Below are 24389 nucleotides of genomic sequence, written 5' to 3'. Positions count from 1 at the left end.
ACCCCATCCAGCTGCACCCTCCTGTCAGGAGCAGGGAGAAGGTCCCCCCTGAGCCTCCTTTTCTCTGAGACTCACAAGCACTTGAAGAGAACCATCCCTCCTCCTTTGGAGCTCCACTAACACTGGGATGGGGTGGCACGAGGTGTCTGGAAGGGCTTTAGAAGGGGGTGGAGGGACACTGAGCTCCCCAGGACCAGCTTTTCCCTGGTCCTGCCACTGCCAGGAGCCTTCCCACATCACCAGGTCCCTGCATGGGCCTTGCCAGTGTTGTGGAATTCAATATTTTTCCTTCTGAAAAGGACTGGGGATTGTCCCTGGGGCCAAACGGCTCCCACATTTCACTTCGGAGGGGGAGGAGGAGATCAGGGAGGATTTCTTCATGGAAAAGGTTGGCAAGCACTGGAAGGGGCTGCCCTGGGAAGCACTGAAACACCTTGGAGGTGTTCAAGAAACAGCTGGACATGGCACTCAGTGCTGGGGTTTAGGTGTTGGGTCAAAGGTTGGATTTAACCTTGGTCTTTTCCACCCTTGGTGATTTTTTATGGAGCATTTCTGCATCCAGCAGCGCTGGGGCACTGAGGACTCAGCTTGTTCAAGGCCAGCACGAGCAGACCAGGTCCTCGGTGGGAATCAGGGAGGTTTTCCTGTGGATTTACTGTAAACTCACCCGTTTTGGGCTGCTGTGAGTCAGTGAGCTCTCTGAGCAGGGGAGCAGATCGTTATCTGCACACAGCCCGTGTTTCTGAGCACAAACACAGACGGGCTCTCACTCTCACAACTTCCACTCCCACACAGCTCAAGTGTTAATCAAGAGCTGAGCAGCTTTGGCTTTAATTAGCAGCCAGCAGGGAGGGCAGAACAGCAGCTCCAGCCAGGAATGTGAGTGCTCCTAAATGCTGGGAAGAGCTGCCATGGAGTGCATAAATAATTAAACATTAGTAATTAGAAGAACGCAGCCAGGTCAAGGCAAAGTGAAGTTTTTCAGGTTTTTTCTTTGAACCAAGGAACATTGCATTGGATCAAAGTTATTGCAAGTTAAATCAAAATTATTTCAAGTTTTCTGTTTTAAGATTTAAAAAATCTTATTTTTTTAAGATTAAAATTTTATTAAAATCTTATTTTTTAAGATTATTTTTTTTAAAGATTAAGATATTTAAGATTAAAAAAAAAAAAAAAAAAAACCAACCCCAGGAATCCTCCAGGAACTCCTCAGTTCCTCCTCTTGCACAGTCCCAGCCAGTCTTGGGATGAACGATCCGCAAGGGCAACTTGGACACTGCAGGTATTTTCCAGCCTTTTTCTTATCTTCAACCACAAGTCAGAAACAAGAGAATGAAAGGGATGAAAGAGAAGGGAAGGGATGGGGACAGGCAGGAGGTCTTTGGCTGTGCCCATCACCTCTGCAGCAAGCAGCACCAGAACAAAGTGCATTTATTCTGCCATTAAATGCAGGTGGGTACAGGCAAGGCACCACCAGAAGCAGCTTTGTGGCCATTTGGCATCAGGAGGGGACAAGGAGGCAGCAGAGGCTGGGGGAGCTCAGGGCAGAGCTGGTGCCCCACACCCACCCCTGCCTCTGCCTGTGCTGCTGCTGCAGGATGGGCAGTCCCAAACCTGGTTCATCCCCTGTCCATCAGGAATGACCCCAGAACAATCCCAAACCTGGTCCATTCCCTGTCCATCAGGAATGACCTTGGAGCAATCCCAAACCTGGGCTGTGCTCTATCCATTGGGAATGACCCCAGAACAATCCCAAATCCACCCTGTCCCCCTATCCCTCAGGAATGACCCCAAAACAATCCCAAACCTGTTCCATTCCCTGTCCATCAGGAATGACCTTGGAGCAATCCCAAATCTGGGCTGTTCCCTGTCCATCAGGAATGACCCCAAAACAATCCCAAACCTGGGCTGTCTCCTGTCCATCAGGAATGACCTTGGAGCAATCCCAACCTGGGCCATCCCCTACCTATCCTTTAGGAATGACCCCAGAACAATCCCAAATCCACCCTGTCCCCCTGTCCATCAGAAATGACCCCAGAACAATCCCAAACCCTGGGCTGTTCCCCTGCCCATCAGCAATCCCAAATCCAGGCTGTGCCCTTGCCCATCAGGAGCCCACTCTGGAGCAATCCAAACCTGATCCATCCCCGTTCCCATCAGAACCCACCCCAGAGCCTCTCCACAGGACAGCCCAGCCCTGGGGGCAGCAGAAGGAACCCCGGGAGCAGTTCAGAGCCCCCAGGGCCCATCCCAGGCTGAATTCCTCTCTCAGCCATCCCCAGGCACATTTTCCTGGCATTTCCTCTGAGCTGCCTCTCCTCCCCTTCCCCAGTTAACCTCCATTGAGGGAATTGTTAAAACCACCCCACACTGGCAACACAAACCACCCCAAACGACACCACCCCCAAAGGACAGAAGCCCCCCCAGATCCCCCTTTTTACCTCTCCAGGCTGCTTCCCCATCACAATTCCCATCCTTCAGCCCTTCCCCCCCTGCTCCCCTCCAGGCAGGTCCCTGCTCCACCCCAGACTGTCCCAACCACCCTATTGTGGCTGTGTTATCAGGGATTATTTGTGGTGTGTGGGATTATTGCTGCCAGGACAAGGAGATGTGGTCCTAACAGGATGCTGAACCTTGCCAGTGCTGCCTCCAGTTTCACCAGTACAACCCCCTGCTCTCGGGAGCTGGTCTGGATTTGCACCAAGTGCTGTTCTGGGAAATTATAAAATCAAACCAGTTCCTGTTGGGTCATGTCTGATCTGAGTAAAAACGAGTGGCCAGCTATAAATAGATCTGATTGAGTGACATCTCCAGGGCTTCCTGCCTGTCTTTCCTGTGGCGTGGGGCACACATTCGACTGATTTCACGTGGCAGTTGTTTTTTTGGGTGCATCTTCACGTCATCACACCGACTTGCCAACGTGGCCATCACCAGAGGAGCCCTGGGCTTCCAGCCCTGCTCCCTGTGCCCAACCTGTGGGACCACCCAGCACCTGCAGCCCCGGGGACACAGATTAAACTGGAAAAATGAGGTCCTGTTAATTGAAATAAATAATGGTGGAGGGTTCCTTGCACAGGTTCTTTCAGGTGTTGCTCCATGAAATTGGTTCTCATTTTTGGCTGCATTTGGCAGCGTGGGAGAACAAAGTTGAAGGAGATTTGTGCAGATTTGTGAGGTTGTTCAGGGTTGCTCAGGTCTGTGCAGAGGTGGTGCCAAGGAACAGGGTTTGGAACAGGAACTAGAGGAGACCCTGAGCTGGTGTGTGGGCAATAAAACCAGCCAGGACAAATATTTAAAACTAAGAGCTTTAGAGGAATTATAAATCTTCCTGTTCCAATCTGCTCTCAGGCTTCAGGGGGTGACTTTCCCTCGTGTCTCAGGACTGGGAAGGTTTTTCTCAGCAGAGTAATTTCCTACCAGGGTTGATCTGTGGCAGCAAGGCTTGGGTGGCACCACCTAACCCAACCTCTGAGCCCTGGGTTCCTCTCCTATCTCTGTGAGGGTTTCTTCAGTTCCAGCTCTGTGTTTGGAGAGGAAAAACAGCCTGTTTATAACATAGCACCCTGTGTGGGCAGCTGGAAATTCTGTGAGGGCTCACATGTCATCAATAACTTCTGCCCTCTCACTTTCACCTGGCTGAGCTACTGACAAAGGTGCTCCAGTTGCTGTGATGTTCTGCTCCTGGGCTTTCCAGAGAAGGGATTCAGCAGGTTTGGGTGCACGTGTCATGGCTGTTTATCCCAGTGCAAAGCAGCAGCTCACAAAGGAGGCCATCGACGTCCCTGTGCCCACTCAGTGTTTCCTGTTCCTCATGAATGTGACTCATGAACCTGATTGCAGCTAAACCCAAGAGCTGCAGTCCTCACTGCTCATCTCCTTCAGCCCATTTTCCTCTGAGTTGGGAGCAGGCTGAGCTTGGGCAGGGCTGGCAGCCAGCTGATCTCATGAGCTGAATCTGGGGAACCAGCTCTGGGAACCAGTCTGGGCTTTGATGTCTGGAGGCACCACAAGATTAGGATGCTTTGCTTTGGTCCCAAGCACCAACCCCAGTTTGGGTTTGAGCCTCAGGGTGTTCCCATTCACCTCCACATTCCAGATTGGCAGCTGTGCCAAGACCCCACTTTGCTCCATTTGGTGAATTTGGTGACAGGGCCTTCACAATTTGGGCTGATTTGTGCTTGGGATGTTTTCTGCTGGTCTCTCACCCTGGCTGTGAACCACTGATGCTTCCTGTTGTGGTTTCCTGCCTCAGCTGAGATGCCTCCTCTCTGCTCTCCCTTCCTGTTCTCATCAGGGCCATTTCAGAGCTTCATGGGGACAACAAATAGGTAGAGGAGGCTCTGCTTGCCATAAATCCAGCTCCTGGCAGGCCTTTGCTGCCGAGGGCTGATCAGGGCAGGGTGCATGGGGCAGAACAGCTCCTCCTGAGCCTTCCAACACAGAGATCCAGCCAAGCCCTTGCCAGCTCCAGTGATGCCAGGGGATGGCAGGAGGGCCCTGTGCTGCTGGGAGGGATGAACCGGGCTGGCATGAGCCAGAGCAGGGCTGGCCACCAGGGCAGGGCTGACCACATGCCCAGGCACCGCTCTGGCCACTGCCTGGGAGCAGAGGCCACAGCAGTGGGCTCAGCCCATGGGGAAGCAACTTCTCCCACCATGTCCAGAAGAGTCAAATTGGGAAGAATCAGGGCAAATAGCCAGAGTGCTGCCCCAAAATCTGGTGTTTCTTTGCTCCTCACAAGAGTGATGCGTTTGCAGGAGGCGCAGGAGGGGAAAATCTCTCTGATCTTTTTGGGGTCATCGTGTGCGCAGGAGCAACCCCAAAGTTCAGGCTCCAGGGCACAAATGAGACCCTTTGGTCACGGTAATGTTTCCACTGATTACGGCAAACTGGGCTCTGTCAACACCCTCTGGGTGGGATTTTAGATGATTCAAGACAGAGATAGAAGCCCTGTAAAGAGACAAGCCCTAAAGCTCTTCGGCACCAGGGGCCCTGCAGGGACTTGGTCAACGAAGGGCCCTCTCTGCCAAAGGGATCGGAGCATCAGGAACCAGCCAGAGCCAGGTATTGTAGGGGAAAAATTCCACAGATTGTTTAAAAAACAATTCAAGGAAGGTTTCTTCTTGTTCCTGCTGACTGATGGTTGATGTCTGCCCAGAAGCACTTGGGTTTCTCTCCTTTCGCTGTGCTTGGTGCAGTTGTTTATCTAAATGTTGTTTTAGATGTTTCATATCCACCTCGGGTTTTAATCTCAATGCACTGAAGGTTTTGGCCTTCTAGACCTCCATGGCAAAGCTCATTTATTCAGAGAGGCCAAAGAATTTCCTTTTATTGTGAACAAGGCTGGAGAGAAAATGGTAGGAAGTGAAGGCTAAAAACATCAGGATGGATTTAAGGAGCACATTTTTAATAGTGAAAGTAATCAAGGACTGGAGGAACTCACTGTAGGACTTGAAGCTTTCTCTCTTGCTTGGGATCTTTAAATCAGGTTCAGGTGGTTTCTCCGTTCTTTGGCATCTCTAAATCAAGATCGAGTGGATTCTCTGTTGCTTGGGATCTTTAAATCAAGATCAGGTGGATTTTTATTTGCACTTCCCAGCTCCAGTAAGGGCAGAATAGAGGGATGTGGGATGCTGTGAGTTTGAAACAACCCCACAGAGAGCCAGCAGGAGAACCTCTAGACAGGGAAGTCTGAACCCAAATAAAACCATTTTGCAAAATGATGCTTCAGGGACCAATTTTCCCAGCCAGTGCCTTGTCGTGGCAGGCGTTGTTCAGAACGCTGTCACCTTCCCGAAGAAGCGTCTTGAAAAAGACACCTCGGGGACACAGGCACGTCTGTGCTCACACTGGGTGATTCCAGCTCTTCTGCAACAATGAAGGAGAGACGGGGTTTTTGTGTGGGTTCCAAGGAGAACCGGAGACCCTTCACTGAGCTTTTTCCCCAAAGGAATCCAGGAACCAAGAGCCACTCGCGCAGGGAAAAGCAGGGGTTTATATAAGGATCTTGAGGGGCGGGACAGAACACCAGGGCCAGTGGGATGAGGGCACAGGGGTGGTGTCACCAGATGACACAAGGAAAAACGACGCACCACAGCTTTGGTCATGATGAAGAGACTAATTTATTTTCTCTGACTCCAATCTTTTATAGTTCTCAAAAGGTGCCAGTGGATTGGAGGGTGAACGTGCCACCTCTCCAACGACACTGGACAAACTACCTGTACATCAAATTTCTCTGCCTCTATGAAAGAATGCAAAACAATAGGTTGTTTACAGAAAGTTGTGTGGTAAAGTTCTCTAAAGAATGTAAACTCAGAAGGCTTTAGAAAACTCCTGATAATCAGGGCGACAGGGTGGAGCAAGGGGAAAGGGCCAATGGGATACATGGAATCTGCATGTCGCAGCAAGGCATGCTGGGAGAAGCCTTTTTCCTCACCCTACCAAGGGTGGGTCTAGCTTGAGGGGTTTTCCCTCCAGGGGAGGGTTATCAACTTCTTCCCTGTTGGCCCAGCAGCCTCCACAGTGCGTGAGCCACCGCGGTGAGCGAAGGGGGAGATGCCGGATGCCGCCGCCCACCTGCCCTTCTACTACGGCAGCATCGCGCGCTCGGAGGCCGAGGAGCACCTGAAGCTGGGGGGGATGGCGGACGGGCTGTTCCTGCTGCGGCAGTGCCTGCGCAGCCTGGGCGGCTACGTGCTGTCCATGGTGTGCGACCTGCAGTTCTACCACTACCCCATCGAGCGCCAGCTCAACGGCACCTACGCCATCCTGGGGGGCAAGGCGCACTGCGGCCCCGAGGAGCTCTGCGAGTTCTACTCCAAGGATGCCGACGGGCTCTGCTGCCCCCTGCGCAAGCCCTGCAACCGCCCCAGCGGGGTGGAGCCCCAGCCCGGCGTCTTCGACAGCATGAGGGACAACATGGTGCGGGAATACGTGCGGCAGACGTGGAAACTGGAGGTACTGGGGCTTTCCAGGGGTGGGGTGGTGTGGATTCTTTTTGTTTGCTTTTCTTTTGTTTTTTTGCTGCTCTTTATTTTTGCCAGGGTCAGGATTAATTGTGCAAGACAGTATTTCTTGTTTGGACTTAGATGTTTATTAGTTCTTATCTATGTTTCAGTCTCACAAACCCTGCATTCTGCAGCACTTCACTCCAACAAGCTAAAAAATGGAGCCCCATCTCTCTCTCTACAAGGCCTTTTAAGGATAAACTGTCCAAATTAGAAACGACACCGAAATTATTTTTACTTTTAACCTGTGGCCCAAAATGTGGACTTTTAAATCCAATTACACAAAACCACCCAAACCCATGGAGAAGAAGGTGAAGAAGAAGGACCAGCCTCCACCGTAAAACCTCCATCTTGCTTTACATATATTACTATATTCTAAAACCCAAGTTTCCCACCCTGTGACATTCCACACTTCTATTCAAACTCCACACCCACAATCCCAGCTCTATCATTCCATTTTGGAAGCCTTCTCCACTGCCTCAGGTCAAATGCAGTGTTCTCTTGGGGATCAGTGCTTGATAGCACAGAAAGTCTGAAATTCTCAGCAGCCAGGGTTCCAACAGGGTGGAAAGCTGTGACCCCTCTGGCACTGTCATGTCCCATTTGCAGCACAGTAGAGTAAGGTTCCTCTCCTTGGAGGGTGCTGGCACTGTGAAGGGTCTGAATCCTGCTCTTTCCCAGTTTCTTCTCCACACACTGGTCTAAACATCTTCCCAAGCCTTCAGAGCCATCCTTGGAACAGCTGGAGCTCACTTTGCTGGCCTTCCCCCAAGTGTCCTTCTCCTCTGCAGCCCATGGGATGCTCCCTTAGACCAAAGCACTGATCCCAAAAGCCAACAACCCATCCCAAACCCCAACAAACCCATCCCAAACCCCAACAAACCCATCCCAGAACTAAACCAACTCATCCCAAGACCCAATCACTCACCCCAAGACCCAATGACTCATCCCAGAACTAAAAAACCCATCCCAAACGCCAACAAACCCATCCCAGAACTAAACAAACCCATCCCAAACCCCAACAAACCTATCCCAGAACTAAACAAAACTGTCCCAAAACCCAACAAACCCATCCCAGAACTAAACAAACCCATCCCAAAACCCAACCACGGAGCTCCAGAGGCACATAAAGACATGACTCCCATGCCATGGTTGTGTCCCTGGCGCTGCTGGCAGCAGATTCTCCATCCCAATCCTGGGATTGGCTCAGTTGGTCAGAGCATGGTGCTAATAATGCCAAGGTTTTGGGTTCCATCCCCATGTGGGGCCATTTACTTAATAGTCGGACTTGATGTTCCTTGTGGGTCCCTTCCAACTCAGAATATTCTGTGATTTCTGGCAATATCTCTCCATATGTGAGGCACCTGTGCCTCCAAACATTGTGCTGAAGATGAAATGAAAACAGATTTAGGCTTCTGCTCTGGCCTTTTTCACCCTTTGGAGTGGAATTTTTGTCTCTCTGGAGGGTTTGGTTTTTTTTTTTTTTTGCCAGTGAAGGCTTTACCCATGAGACCAGGGAAGGGGTGCTGGATCAGGTCTGTGTGCTATTTAAATTTAAAAATAGCCACAAACAGGTTCCTGCATTTTATTGCAGACTGGAATTTCTACAATATATGCATAAATCAAAACTCTAAATGGTCCCACTGACAGCCATGGACTTCATTTCTTTCTGCCAGCTGCCACCTTGGCTCCTCAGACACTTCCAGGGGTCATTTTGTTGTTTCCTCGGAAGGGGCTGCCCGGGGAGGTTTGGAGTCCCCATCCCTGGAGGTGTCCAAGGAAGGCCTGGACGTGGCTGGGCTGGGGACAAGGTGGGGTTGGGGCTCAGCTTGGCCTCGATGACCTTGGAGATCTTTACCAACCTAAATCATTCTGGGATTCTATATTTTCTTTTAAGTCCTTGGAGAAATACGGCTCAGGCAGTCTCCTTATGGAGCCTTTCTAAATTTGGCCTATTTACACCAAACGTGTTTGACAGAATGAGGTATTTTATAGGGTGAACGAGGTGTTCTATAGGGTTTCTATAGCCGAATGAGGTGTTCTGTGCTAAAATGAGGTATTTAGTAGCAGAATTCTCTCCCAGAACCGGGGATTCTGTAGGCTTTCCCCCAGAGCAGATCTGTGGCCACCTGCAGATAGCACAAAGGACATCGCCACCTCCTGGCAAAGGGACAGTAAGGGTTTAACACCGGCGTGAGCCCGGGGAGAGGAACTCAGGGTCCCTCCCCCGTGACTGCCAGACTGCACCGACCTCGCCAAGTCCTGGTGCCTGTGGGTGGTGAGCAGCCAGGAGGGCACGGGCACCAGAAAGGTTGTGCTCTCAATAAACTCATGGGGTGATGGAATATCTTGAGCTGGAAGGGACCCTCAGGGATCATCAGCCCAGCCCTGTCCCTGCACAACCACCCCACCAAGCCCACCCTGAGCATCCCTGAGAGCGCTGGCCAAACGCTCCTGGAGCTCTGGCAGCCTCGGGGCCGGGACCATTCCCTGGGGAGCCTGGGCAGTGCCAGCAGCCTCAGGGGGAAGAACCTTTCCCTGAGCTCCATGCCAAGCCCTGGCACAGCTCCAGCCCTTCCTGGCCTCCTGTCCCTGGCCCAGAGCAGAGCTCAGCCCCTGCCCCTCTGCCTCCCCTCGGGAGGAGCTGCAGCCCCCGAGAAGCCTCCCCTCAGTCTCCTGTGCTGCAGCTGAACGAGCCAAGTGCCCTCAGCCGCTCCTCAGACCCTTCCCCAGCTCCGTGTCCCTCCTTGGGACACTCTCCAACAGCTTTGGGTCCTTCTGACCTTGTGGTGCCCAAAGTGCCCCCAGCACTGGAGGTGAGGCTGCCCCAGTGCAGAGCAGAGTGGGACAATCCCTCCCTGGGCCTGGTGCCCCCAGGACAGGGTGGCCCTTTGGGCTGCCAGGACACAGATCCAACTTGCCACTGACCAGGAACATGAGGCTGAATGACACCCCACAAGCCCAGCATTAAGATTCCCCACATAAACGTGGTGCCTGCTCTCTTCCCTCCCCAAAGTCAAAGGACTTCAGCTGGATTTAAAGGATTAAGTCAGTTGAGATAAGCCAGGAATTCTGCTCTGCAGCAGAACAGGATTCAGCCGCTCTTGGGTCTGGATTCATTACGAGACGTTCCGAGTTTCCTGGGCCATGTGCCCCAAACGAGCTGTGCTGAAGCCATCAGCAGAGCAGCAGGATGGCAGCAGGTCTCTTTTCCTGCTCTTTCCCAGGGGGATGCCCTGGAACAGGCCATCATCAGCCAGGCTCCCCAGGTGGAGAAGCTGGTGGCCACCACAGCCCACGAGAGGATGCCCTGGTACCACGGCAATATCAGCCGCGAGGAAGCGGAACGGAGGCTCTACTCGGGGGCACAGCCTGATGGGAAATTCCTGTGAGTATCCAAACCCCTGGAGGATGCTGGCATCCCTGGATTTTGGACCATTTCCCACCCGCACTGCCCTGCTGGTGCTGGCTTCATGTGACAGACAAGGTGCAGCGGAATTTTCTCAGAGTGGTTGGAGTCATTTCAAAGCCCCAGATCTGTTCTTCCTCACACGGGGCACCACTATGTGGATTCTTTGTGGGGTTTTTTTCTCTTAAGGTTGAGGTAGCAGGTACTGGATCAGGTCGGTTATATATAATATACTATAATATACTATAATATAATATACTATAATATACTATAATATAATATACTATACTATACTATACTATACTATAATATAATATAATATAATATAATAGTTATTCATATTATAATATATAATATATAATATATAATATATAATATATAATATATAATATATAATATATAATATATTTATATTACATTATATTATATATTAAAAATATATAACTTAATTCTATATGTTTATATAATATATATAATTTAATAATATATTTATATTACATCTCTATTATATATACTTATATGTGTAGCTATAAAATTTTATATATAATATCTATAATTTTATACAGGAATGCAGGGACACCTCTCCACGAAGACGTGCCCACTCACCACTGGCACTGACAATCCTCAGAATAAAACCAAGAGCTGCTTTTAATAATTTATGAATCATTTTCCTTCCTGCCAGGCTGAGGGAAAAAAAGGAGAACCGTGCCTATGCCCTGTCCCTCGTCTATGGCAAGACCGTGTATCACTACCGGGTGGATCACGACAAATCTGGGAAATATTCCATTCCCGAGGGCACCAAATTCGACACCCTCTGGCAGGTACCAAAAAATTGAGGCACCTTTTCCTTGCTTTGAAGCGTTACCAAGTCCCTCAAAATCATCAGGATAAATAAACCTCTCTAACATCATCTTTTTAGTGTCATGGAGTCAGGAATTATTTTATTCCTGGCCAGGGTTTGTGTGCATGGCTGACAAAATTCTGGCCTCTACATAGACCCTGATCTAAAACTTTGTTACTTAATTGTACATTTATATTGATTTAAAATTATATAAAATATAAACATATATATATTATTTATAGATACAGATTTATTGTATTTATTTATATATTTTATATATAATTTATCTATAAATATATATTTATATTATAGAAAATATATTTATACAAAATTATTTTATTGCTTATACTTATTTACACAGAAAAATAAATTAATGTTCATCGGTTCTAAATGACATCATAACACCATGGTTGTGGTTTGATCCCCATCACTTAATAATTAATAATCATCACCATTGATCCTCAGGGGTCCCTTCCGACTCAGAATATTCCATGATTCTGTGCTAATTCTCTTTCATTAATTAGTGTTCTCTCCTCTATTGGTTATTAATTTCTCTCTTTTTCTAATTAGACTGTGTTTTTAATCTTTTTAGTCTTTTTTTTCTCTAGCAGGGACTCTCCAATGCTTAAACTGAATCTTTTTTTAGTCTCTTCTTTTGCTTCTGGTTTCTCCAAAGCCTCCTTGTGGTCCATAAATTCTGCATTCCAGATGTCCAGCCTCAATCCATCTTCCTCTCCCAGGCTTTGTTCATTGGAGTACATCAGAGTCAGTTTATCAAAACTTAAAATTCCCGTAATTTTCCCCAGCTGTGCTCCTGCAAAAGTAGCTCATGACAACTTTGTGCCATGCTGGCTGAGAGTAATTGAAGAATAACACACTCTTTATTATTAATACATAGATTGGTTGGGATTAATTAATTAAAACAAGTCATTTAAGAGTTAAACCATTAACTAAAATTATCCAAGGAGTGGATGCCAGAGCGTTCTCCTGGCTAGGGCTGTCTGAGGGACAACAACCCCATTTTGCTGAATTTTCTGAATTCCCAGGGCTGTTTTCACTCGGAATTTTATTGAAAACAAAGATTTTGGGGCATTTTTATGGCGACAGAACCGTGCCAGGCTCCCGACTGCAGCTGAAATCTGAGCCAGGCAGGAGGGGAAGGGAAAGCCTGGTGTCCCTGGGCTGGGCTGGGTGTCCCCAGGCTGAGTGATGTCCCCTCTGTGCTGGATCCATCCAAAACTGCCTGGGATCCACGGAACAACCCCCACAGTTGCTCTGGGAAAGGATTTGCTTTCTCTCAGGATTTATCCCTCACATCAGGGCCTAAAACCCTTCCTGGCTGGCACAACAACAGCACTGCACTCGACATGCCCTGCTCAGGCTGGAGATTTTGTCTGTCCTTGTGCCTTACTGAATTTCCCAAGCTCTTCCCAGCTCTCGCAGATATCCAGGGATGCAATCACACCCTGGCACAGCCCTAAGTGCACAAATAGAAGACAGAAACAGTCTGGTGCCTGCCTGCCATAAATCTGAGAGGAATAATAATAATAATAATAATAATAATAATAATAATAATAATAATAATAATAATAATAATAATAAAAATATTAACAATATGTATTATATTATTGATATATAATATAATATATAATGTATAATATAGGTAATAATATATAGAATTAAATATAATCAAATAATAAAATTAAATATATAATATATATATAATATGATATTGCTATAATAGATAATAGATAATAGATAATAGATATATATATTATCTATTTATTATCTATTATATAATACCTATTATATATAATATATTATATATATTATATAGAGATAATACATGTTATATATTATATACAATATCTAAATATATAGACTTATATATTATAATATCAATATATATAATAGATAATATGATATATATAATATATAATATATAATATATTATATATTATATATTACATATTTTTTTTTTTTTTTTTTTTTTTTTTTTTTTTTTTTTTTTTTTTTTTTTTTTTTTTCCTCCTCACAATAATCTCTTTTTCCTCCCATCTCTTTCCCAGCTGGTGGAATACTTAAAACTCAAACCAGACGGGCTGATTTTCTACCTGAGGGAAGCCTGCCCCAACCCCAACATGCCAGGTGAGCCGACACCCCTCAGTGCCCCCCTGGTCTTGGTTTGCCACCAACTGGTGCCAGTTGGAGCAGTGCCAGCCCAAATTTCCCTTCCTCCTTCCCGGGGGCACTTTATGTCCACGTGTCACAAATGTCACTTCAGAGCCTGCCCTGTCCTGGGGCTCAGCTCTGCCAGTCTCTGCCCTGGACCCACGGGGTGCTCCAGTGCTGGCACTTGCCCTGACAAAATTTGGGAATAACAGCCACATCCAGACACATTTCCACACCTTTTTAGGCTAAAACTGTGGAAATTTTCCTTTGGGGGTAGAGGGGATGTGATCAGACCCACAGGGTCCTTCAGGGAACATGGCCTGGCCCTGCTTGGGGCAAACTGCTGATAACAAACTGCTGATAACAAACTAACTCCTGATAATAAATCGTCTCTCCTGTTTTGCAGCCTCTGCAGCACCAGTTCCACCCACCCACCCCTCTGTGAGCGTAAGTCTGGGGGAGGCTTTGTTTAGTTGGGAACTCAGTGGTTTTAATATTGCTGCATTTCAAGCTTGGCTGATCAAACCCTGCTCTTCAAACCCTGCTTTTGTCTAAAAGCTCAGGAACTGCACTGGACTTTATTAAGCCCAGCTGGGATATTGTTCCATTTCCAGCTTGGATGGGGGTGGGGAACAGCCGGGCACAGCCCCTGGTAGAGCTGAGAGGGTTTCCATTCATCCTGAGCTCCTTGCAACATGTGGGGCTGTCCTTGGGGAGCCCTCCATCCCTGCCCCGCTGGCCAGGCAGGAGCTGCTGGGATTCTGGGAATGCTCAGCCCTGCTGCTCCCACTGGCCCCTGGCCAGGCATCTGTGCTCGCCCTGCCCCGGGGAATGTCCCTGCTCAGTCCCTGAGCACCGGGCTGTGCTGGAAGCTGCGGCTTTGGGGATCCCAGGGGGGCTGAGTGAGGCCTGGGGGCTCACACATCACCTTAGGGGATTTCAGAACCCACAGCGGCCTCCAGGGTGCTGGGCACTGCCCAGGCTCCTCAGCAATTGGAGAGTGTCCCAAGGAGGGACACGGAGCTGGGGAAGGGGCTGAGGAGCAGCTGAGGGCACTTGGCTCGTTCAGCTGCAGCACAGGAGACTGAGGGGAGGCTCCTCGGGGGCTGCAGCTCCTCCCGAGGGGAGGCAGAGGGGCAGGGGCTGAGCTCTGCTCTGGGCCAGGGCCAGGAGGCCAGGAAGGGCTGGAGCTGTGCCAGGGCTTGGCATGGAGCTCAGGGAAAGGTTCTTCCCCCCGAGGCTGCTGGCACTGCCCAGGCTCCCCAGGGAATGGTCCCGGCCCCGAGGCTGCCAGAGCTCCAGGAGCGTTTGGCCAGCGCTCTCAGGGATGCTCAGGGTGGGCTTGGTGGGGTGGCTGTGCAGGGACAGGGCTGGGCTGATGATCCCTGGGGATCCAGCTCAGGAAATTGTGAGGCTGAGTGATATCCCCTCTATTTATTTATGCAGAAAAAAATTTTTTTTTACACTACTGGATCCAGTGGTGCTGCTATCAGATTTTGGGGCATTTTTATGGCGACAGAACCGTGCCAGGCTCCCGACTGCAGCTGAAATCTGAGCCAGGCAGGAGGGGAAGGGAAAGCCTGGTGTCCCTGGGCTGGGCTGGGTGTCCCCAGGCTGAGTGATGTCCCCTCTGTGCTGGATCCATCCAAAACTGCCTGGGATCCACGGAACAACCCCCGCAGTTGCTCTGGGAAAGGATTTGCTTTCTCTCAGGATTTATCCCACACATCAGGGCCTAAAACCCTTCCTGGCTGGCACAACAACAGCACTGCACTCGACATGCCCTGCTCAGGCTGGAGATTTTGTCTGTCCTTGTGCCTTATCGAATTTCCCAAGCTCTTCCCAGCTCTGGCAGATGTAGTTCTTCCCAAGCTCTTCCAGCTCTGCGATTCTGTGACCCTGGCATTCCAAGCTGTGCCACCCTGTTACTCTCTGCTCTGGGGACAGTGCACAGTGTCCCTGTGTGCTCACAAGGCCACTCTCCCTGCGCTGGCTGTGACCTGAGCTGCCTCCAGGCTTCTCTCCCCTTCCTGGCTCAGTGCAGACTGTGAGTCTTGGCTCAGATGGGGACAGCAGAGGGGACAGAGAGCCCTCGCCTTGCACAGCCCTGGAGAAGGGTGCTGTGCTCAGGGTCCCTGGCCCCGATCCCTGCTGTGGGAACTGGACTGGGACAGGAACGTTGGCTCCAGACCACTCCAGTCTCAGCCCACCTCAGAGGGATCACCAGCTGGGGTGCAGTTTCCCTGTCCCTTTCCCCTCCGTTTGCAACAGAAGCAGTTTCTCCTTTATCCACTTTCTCCTCGTTTCTTTTCCAGAGAAACCTGGGCCCTCTCAATGCAGACGGATACACCCCAGACCCTGTCGGTGAGCACCTCCAGAGCCCTCTCCTCCTCACAGGGCACAGGACTGGGGATGTCCCAGGAGCCCAGGGGTTCCCTGGAGCCCTGCTACAACGCCCTTTCTTACAAAAGCACCCAGGAGCACCCCAGGCACTTCGGGGCCCTGCACCCACGCTGGGCTCCCAGGAAATCAAGCCCTACCCCATTCCTTGCCTTAGCCAGGAAGTGAAGCCCTATCCTATCCCCGTTTTTCACTAAAATTTACATTTTTCAATGGAAAAATTCAGCTGAATTTCAGTGGGGTAAAGCCCTGCCCAGGGCTGGCAGGGCTGATATGTGGAGTGGGAATGCTCAAACCCCTCTCCCCATCCCACCTCTTTCAGCAACCAGGTCTGGGAGGGGCCCTGGGTTGTGAAAGGAAGGGAGATGCCCAGGAGGGACCAGAAATGCTGGAGGTGAAGTTGAATTGTCCAAAAGAGCAGAGAAACCCTTCCCAATCCATGAGGGACAGCGGGATGGGGAAGGACAGGTTTATAACCAAGTGCTCCTCTGGGGAAGGGGCAGGAAAATCCCGGCTGCTGCCCATGGACACCAGCGTCTACGAGAGCCCCTACAGCGATCCCGAGGAGCTGAAGGACAAGAAGCTCTTCCTGAAGAGGGACCACCTGATGATCGATGAGGTGGAGCTGGGCTCAGGAAACTTTGGCTGCGTCAAGAAGGGAGTTTACAAAATGAGGAAGTGAGTGAGGGTGCTGGGGAAGGGGGAGGAGAGGGACCTGGCTGGCCTTGAGGTGCCCCCAGCTGTCCTGCTGGTCACTAGATGGGCCCCAAAGTGACAGAGGAGTGGATTAGAAATGATCTGGAAGGTCAGGGATGATGGATGTGATGGTTGAGGCACCACCCTTGGAAGTGTTCAGAAAACGAGCAGGTTTTGTGGTGGGCTTTAGTGGGGATGGTGGTGCTCAGTCAGGGGTTGGACTTGATGATCTTGCAGGTCTTTCCCAACCTCAGTGATCCCAGGATATTATGATGCTGTAATTCCATGGCTTCCCGTGGGTTTTCACTGACAGCTGCATTGCCCTGGGTGTGTAAGCTGCACCACATTCCCAGGCACACAGCTGCCACTTCCAAAGGGACTTGCTGGGCTCAGAGGAACAACTGCACCTTCCTGAGGCCACCTCTGTCTGTGTCAGGCCAAAGCAGTGACACTGAGGAGTTGTGCCACCCTTGGCTCTGCTGCTGGTTGTCTGTGATGGTCTGTACCTACTTGTGCCTCAGTTTCCTCCTGGAAAAATGGCACTGATGACCCAGATCTCAGTGTGAGAGAGGAGGTGTCTCATCCCCAGATGAGGGATGGCAACTTCTGGCTACACCCACAAGGGTGAGGTGACCTTTCCTCTCCATCCTGGGACACAAGGATGGTGCAGGGCCCTGCCAGAACAGGCTGTTGAGAGGTCAGACAGTGTCACAGGAGAAGGGATTTCCATTCCTGGCTGTGACCCCTGATTCCAGCTTTGCTCAGCCCATCCCACAGCTGTTCCCCTGTGCAGGAAGCAGATCGACGTGGCCATCAAGGTGCTGAAGAGCAACAACGAGAAGACAGTGAAGGATGAGATGATGAAGGAAGCACAGATCATGCACCAGCTGGACAACCCCTACATTGTGAGAATGATCGGGGTGTGTGAGGCCGAGTCGCTGATGCTCGTGATGGAGATGGCTTCTGGAGGGCCCCTCAACAGGTTCTTGGCTTCCAAGAAGTGAGTGTTGGATAAAACATGGCTGATTTTCTGTGTTTCTTCTCAAAATCTACTTCAAAAGCCCTGCACCCTTGTGTCACCTTTGAGTCAGAGATGACACGTAGTCAGATCAGAAAGCACAGTGGCAAAAAGCCTCCTTTATTTCATCATCTTTTCTTTTATAGCTTAGTTCACTACAGGTGGACCTGATTGGTCATTTAATCAATACATTTCACATGATTGGCTAATTAACAAGACACCCATTTGTAAACACTCTTATGGGAAAACCAGCAAAACAGATTATTAGAAAAACACCACCTGCAGGTTGCTTTAATATTTGGCTGTCATTGTTTATCTTCAGTTCCCTAAAGCTTCCCAGGCTGATTCTGGGAAAACTTATCTAGTTTTCTCTCTCTCTGACCAGGCTGTCACATCCACACACTTGTAGGTGCAGGAAAGCTGAAAAGAGCAGAAAGAAATCTTTCATGTGAGACTTGAATTGTGGTGAAAAATCAAGATCCCGAAATTCCAATAAAGATTTGTAGGGATGGTATGGTTATTGCAGCGCTGGGCGCATCTGAGGGATCTTTCCCCTTCAAAGGACGTGCGTGCCCCTGAGAACTCCTGATCCTTTTTTATTACTCTTACTAATTTACATATGCATAGAATTTCACAATAGGTTCATGCATATTCATTCTGCTGATTTCATGTTACAGCTAGTTACACTTGTACTCAGTTTTTTTTCAGAAAGTGCAGAGAGAACTCCTGGGTCACTCTGCGCTGTCTGTTTCAAGCTCCGAGGAGTCTTTCCTATCTCTTATCTCTTCAGCTTGGAAATTCACATTCTTTCTCCTCAGCTGGGGCAGTTTTGCTAGTGCTGCAGTTACCAGACGAAACAGCATATTTTACTTATGTTAGCAAGCTTAAAGTGGCACATTTCACCTAAATCCAAATGGATTGCTACCCTGTTTAATGTTCACTCTGTCTCAGGCTCCAGGGGCTGATGCTTCTGGAGCAGAAATCTCCATGCTCATTCTCCCTTGCAGCTGGAAAAGTCAGAGGGGACCACATCAAGTTTTTATTACTGAGTTCTCCTTTTACCCCCTGCCAGGGACGAGATTACAACGAGCAACATCGTGGAGCTGATGCACCAGGTGTCCATGGGGATGAAGTACCTGGAGGAGAAGAACTTTGTCCACAGGGACCTGGCAGCCAGGAATGTCCTGCTGGTGAACCAGCACTACGCCAAGATCAGTGACTTTGGGCTCTCCAAGGCTCTGGGAGCTGATGACAGCTACTACAAGGTGGGTGTGAGCACAGCAAAGGGCCTGGAGCAGGAGCCCTCCTGGCTGGGAGGATGAGACCCCCAGAGACTTGAGGATCTGGGCTGCTCACAGATCCCTTTGCCCAGCACCAGGCTGTGCCTCACTGCTGTGACATCCTCCTCTGGTGACAAGGAGGATGCAGAGGCAGCCAGGGGGATGTGGGGCAGGGGGATGAGAGGAGCCAGACAGAAGAGAAGGTGATGAAGAGTGAGCCAGGGCTGATCTTCCAGCAGTGCTCAGCTAAAGGAGAGACCCCACCTGGAATTCTGTGTCCAGCTCTGGGGCCACAAGAACAAGAAAGATGAGGACCTCTTGGAATGAGTCCAGACAAGGCTACTAAATTGGTCACAGGGCTGGAGCCCCTCTGCTCTGGAGGGAGGGCTCAGAGCCCCTTGCAGGGCCTGAAGGGGCTCCAGGAGAGCTGGAGAGGGACTGGGGACAAGGCCTGGAGGGACAGGACCCAGGGAATGGCTCCCACTGCCAGAGGGCAGGGCTGGATGGGATCTTGGGCAGGAATTGTTCCCTGGCAGGGTGGGCAGGCCCTGGCCCAGGGTGCCCAGAGCAGCTGTGGCTGCCCCTGGATCCCTGGCAGTGCCCAAGGCCAGGCTGGACAGGGCTTGGAGCAGCCTGGGACAGTGGGAGGTGTCCCTGCCATGGCAGGGCTGGCACTGGATGGGTTTTAAGGTCCCTCCAACCCAAACCATTTGATGATTCCATGGTTTAACCGAGTCCTGGGGGCAGGTGGCAGGAGGAAGGTGGCACTATGGGCATTCAGCACCTGCACAACAGGACAGCAGGGCCTGGACTGGGCTTTGGAGCTCCCATTTCAGGTGATTTTTTCAGCAATGTGAGGTTTGACCCAAACACCGAGCAGAATTCAGGTGCAGCTCCCAGCACTCTGTGTCTCAGGCTCAAATGTCCCTCCTTGCTCTGCCGCAGGCCAGGACAGCAGGGAAGTGGCCCTTGAAGTGGTACGCCCCCGAGTGCATCCTCTTCCACAAGTTCTCCAGCAAGAGTGACGTCTGGAGCTACGGTGTGACCATGTGGGAGGCCTTCAGCTTTGGGCAGAAACCCTACAAGGTGAGACAGGAATCCTGCAAGGTGAGACAGGGCCCTTCGAGGTAAGGCAGGAACCCTACAAGATGAGGCAGGAACCCTACAAGGTGAGGCAGGGCCCTACAAGGTGTGGCAGAGCTGGTTCTGTCACCCGTGGGTGTCACAGCCCCACTCCACTTTGGGAAAGGCACAAATTAGGGTGGATCCTGCAGCTCTGTGCTCATTTTAAGAGAGGAGATATAGAAAACAAACGGAATTTTGTTTTCTAATCAATTTCAAATTGATTAGATTCAATTTTCTAATAAATTTCAAACCAAATTTCTTCTAATTAAAATTGGGTTTGAATCAAAGCAGAGTTTTTTGATCTTTCTTCTCTTTGATCCTTCTGCTCACTTGAGAGATAAAATAATCACTTCTCATCCACTGTTAGGCCCGTGCTTGGTGGGGTGGGGTCTGCAGGGTGGGTGGGATGGAATTGACAGGATGGACAGGATGGGATCTGCAGGGTGGGTGGGATGGGGTCTGTGGGATGGGATCTGCAGGGTGGCTGGGATGGGGTCTGTGGGATGGGATCTGCAGGGTGGCTGTGACAGGGTCTGTGGGATGGGATCTGCAGGGTGGCTGTGACAGGGTCTGTGGGATGGGGTCTGTGGGATGGGATCTGCAGGGTGGCTGGGATGGGGTCTGTGGGATGGGGTCTGCAGGGTGGCTGTGACAGGGTCTGTGGGATGGGGTCTGCAGGGTGGCTGTGACAGGGTCTGTGGGATGGGATCTGCAGGGTGGCTGTGACAGGGTCTGTGGGATGGGATCTGCAGGGTGGCTGGGATGGGGTCTGTGGGATGGGATCTGCAGGGTGGCTGTGACAGGGTCTGTGGGATGGGATCTGCAGGGTGGCTGTGACAGGGTCTGTGGGATGGCCTGGCCACAGTGTGAGACACCAGTTCTGGCTGCTGGGGTGGGAACAGTGACTGCTGGGTGTGGGGGATGTGGGACCAAAGCTCCACCCCAGGCCCAGCTCTAACCTGTCTCCTCTCCCCCTGTTGCCAGCTCTGAACACATTAATCCCTTTTCCCTTGCTCCCATCCCAGAAAATGAAGGGCCCCGAGGTGATCAGCTTCATAGAGCAGGGCAAGCGCATGGAGTGTCCCCAGGAGTGCCCAGCAGAGATGTACGCCCTGATGCAGCAGTGCTGGACATACAGGTGAGCATTTCACCACAGTGTCAGTTCCATCAGAGTCCCAAATCCCGAAATGGGATTGCAAATTTGGGTTGGAAAGGACCTTAAAACCCATCCAGTCCAACCCCTGCCATGGGCAGGGACACCTTCACCACACTGTTTGCATAGTGACAACACAAAGCAAATGGTGTCTCCTGCCTTTGTTTGTGATGATTCCTCAGCTCAAGATGAATTTTTTTTATTATCAGACTCCCCCATTTGCCTGTGCCAATCCTGGAAGATCCCCAAGGCTCGATGTCTTTGACCCTCTCTGTCCCTGAAAAGTCTCAGCTGCCTCCTGAGCCCTGGCACAGCCAGGCTGCTGCTCTCCCCCAGGGTCTCTGTGTGTCCTCTCACTGCATCAGGCCAGCTTTGTCCTCTCTGATGACTTTATTTGTTCCTCTCTGCCCTTGCAGATGGGAAGAACGTCCAGGATTTGTGGCTGTGGAAAACTCCATCCGCTCCTACTACTACAGCATTGCTGCCAAGCCCGAAAATGGGCCAGACACAGGGGACAGGGCCAAAGCAGCTCTTCCTTGAGACTCCTTCTCCTCTCCTCCACCTGCCCTGAATGGACCTGGAAAAGCTCCTTGTGAAGTTTTGCTTTAATCTCTCAAACGCTCCTTGGCAGCTGCGGAACTGAGGCTGAGGGGGACGTTGGTGTCCCCACAGACAGGGACAGCCAGCTGTGCCCCCCAGCTCCTCCAGCCTGACCCAGCCCAGGAGTACAGACTGCCAGAGCTCCTTCCCACCCAATTCCAAAGCTGTCCCAGAATCCCAGAGCTTTGTGCCTCCCAGGCTCACAAGAGGATGAACTGTGTTGGCTCCAGAAAATCAGGATTTTTCCAGATGCCTTAACAAATAAGGCTTTCCCAGGAAACCACCAAGTGCACGTTTCTGGTGCACGGGGTGGGACACAGCACATGAAGCCACCTTGTGGTGGCCTTTTCCCCTTGGATTAGGGCAAGAAGCAGCTGGTTTGCAACTGGGATGGGGAGGAACAGTGGGACAGAGCTGGTCCCACTGGTTTGTACCCCTGCACCTCTGGCCAGCACAGAGCAGGTGTCACCCAGCCCTCCAAGGTGGCTCCCAAACAATTCCAGGACCAATCCTTCATCTCCTGGATCCCACCTGGCCCATCTGTGCTGATGAAATGTTGTTTTTCAAGCTTAAAAACTGGTCACCCTATAAATAAACTATTCCATGTTCTGAACATCCCATGGCTTGGATCACTGAACTTTGAGAAATGCTGGCAACTGCTTCAGGCTTGTTGCCAAAACCCCCAAACCCATCGGGATAAGAGAACCCTCCAATGCTGCATTTTTAGTGTTAGAAAATTGCTTTATTCTCAGCTCTGGGTGTGGATGGGGCTGACAAAATCCCAGCCTCCACACAGCCCCCGATCGAAAACCTCCTCACCTTTTTATACATTTTTAGCAAACAAAGCAGTGAATGTTCATTGCAGCATACCAAGGTTAGCTCAACAAACTTTGCAGTTTTAGTCATTTTTCCAGACTGTGTTCCCACAAAAGGAGCTTTGCTATATGCTAAGAGTAATTTAAGAATAACACATACTCTATAATTAATATATTGGTTATGATTAACTAACTAAAGCTTATTTTAGTAATTTCATAATTTCCAACAGGCTGACAAGAAAATAAATATAATTTCTCTCTATTAAGCCAGGATTTCCCTCCTTCATGCTCCCCTTGCCCAGCGTGGCAATCTTTGGGCTGGTTTTTCTGCAGAGCTGGAAGGTTTTTTGCATGTTTTCTTGCAAAAAAAAAATTGCTCAGCTGGGTGTGCTGTGGATCCCACCTGCCCCCAGTGCAGGGGATCGCCCGTGGTTGGGGCTGTGCTGCAGAGAACAGAGAGGCTGTGAAGGCTGGGGCAGCGGAGGAAGGAGGAGGTGGGAGCCCTGCGATGCAGCGAACACAAGAATTTATCTCTCACCATCTCCTGGTAGTTAAAGCCACAGAGCAGCTCCCCCCCAGCACCTTGTCCGGGGGGGAAAACAAACAGCCTCAGGCCAGGGCATAGCCAAAAGCCTCGGTGAGAGTGGGATTTGGGCTGAAAACAAAGTTCTCGGGAGCATTCTGATGATTAATCTTATCAACATCTGAATTAACCTCTGTCCCAGCAGTCACTGAGCCAGGTTTGGTGAAAAACAAGTCCTAAATTTCCTTGCTTAGACAGAAGCCTCCAGCGACACCAACTCTTCACATGGCATTTTCTCTCTCAACCCCATCCCCTTGTCCAGAATGTTGAACTCTGGATGTATTATCCCTCCCAGCAGAGAGGAAAACAGGGATCCAGGAGAACCTGCCTCGTTCCTCTTTGTTCAGTCAGTGCAGAGGCAGGAAAAAATTCTCCTCTCTGTCACGTTTTCCTCCCAGAGAAAGCAGCTCTTTAGCTGGAAAAGAGAAGGCTCAATGTGTTTACTACTTGAAAGCCACTGCCAAAACATTTTGTTTAGACTTTGTTTTCCAAGCAAATCCATTTTCTGCTTTGAAATGGTTTCTTGCAATAAATTTTCAGTTCACGGGATGCTGCTATTTTTTTTTTTTTTCAAACAGGGAAGGAAAGCACCAGAGAAGTATTCCCAGAGAAACTTCTGCTTTAGCTGGAGACAGTTTTGAGTTTATCCACACCCTGACAGGACACAAATCCCTTGGGATTATGCCAGAGGACCAAGCAAAAGGGTTTCTCCTGCCTGGGCTGGGGATGGTTTGGGTTGGAAGCTGCCTGTTCCAAGAGCATTGGAAAATATCAGGAGTTGCTGGAAGGGGAAAAAGGAGTCAGACAAGCAGGACCTGACGTCACAGTGCTCCTGTGAATCTTTGTGATTCCTGCTTTTGGGATGTGCAGAGTCTGACAGTCACCCCTGAGGGGAATTTCCTTGGAATTGAGGCCCTGATCATCCCCACTCTGCCATTCCAGAGGGACCCAGCCTCCTCAGTGGGAACATCTCCAGGTCTCCAGGCTCTCTCTCCCATCCACAGCAGGGATTGATCCAGGCCTGCCTCTCTCCCTGCTGCAGGTGGAGCTCCCTGCTGGACCTGCAGCCCCTTCCCTGTGTGATCCCAGGGGTCTGGGCTTGGAAAGAGCCGTGTCACCCATAAAGGCAGCAGGTGGAGAGCATAGAATTAGAGCTCTGTGGCAGCTGCTGCTCTTCCAGAAACTTCCCCAAATCCTCTCTTTTCTTCCTTCCTTCCCTCCTTCCCTGCACTCATTCATCTCCCTCTGTTTTACCCAAATCTTTGGAATTTTCCACTCTCTGTGTTGTGA

The 24389-nt window shown here is 50.2% G+C and overlaps 1 protein-coding gene across 5 annotated transcripts; it reads left to right on the top strand.

Moving 5' to 3' along the window:
- The first annotated feature begins 6555 nt into the window (after window positions 1-6555).
- Window positions 6556-22273, top strand: LOC128819271 (tyrosine-protein kinase ZAP-70). Of its 5 annotated transcripts, none has more exons than XM_053999330.1 (12): window positions 6556-6957; window positions 10235-10395; window positions 11099-11237; window positions 13327-13391; window positions 13822-13870; window positions 15745-15793; window positions 16333-16507; window positions 17319-17525; window positions 18616-18808; window positions 19769-19909; window positions 20974-21086; window positions 21518-22273. In XM_053999330.1, exons 1-12 carry the CDS (start codon window positions 6556-6558, stop codon window positions 21639-21641), a joined length of 1818 nt encoding a protein of 605 aa, XP_053855305.1. In that variant the 3' UTR covers window positions 21642-22273. The 5 variants fall into 5 exon arrangements, with proteins under 5 accessions (XP_053855305.1, XP_053855301.1, XP_053855303.1 ...); XM_053999326.1 differs by having other exon boundaries at window positions 13327-13405; window positions 13836-13876; window positions 16327-16507; XM_053999328.1 differs by lacking the exon at window positions 13822-13870 and having other exon boundaries at window positions 13327-13434; window positions 15745-15789; window positions 16311-16507.
- Window positions 22274-24389: the final 2116 nt, after the last annotated feature.

This window comes from Vidua macroura, chromosome 26 (genome assembly GCF_024509145.1).
Source record: "Vidua macroura isolate BioBank_ID:100142 chromosome 26, ASM2450914v1, whole genome shotgun sequence".
In the NCBI taxonomy this organism is placed as follows: Eukaryota; Metazoa; Chordata; class Aves; order Passeriformes; family Viduidae; genus Vidua; species Vidua macroura.
This window is presented reverse-complemented; position numbering and strand designations above follow the sequence as displayed.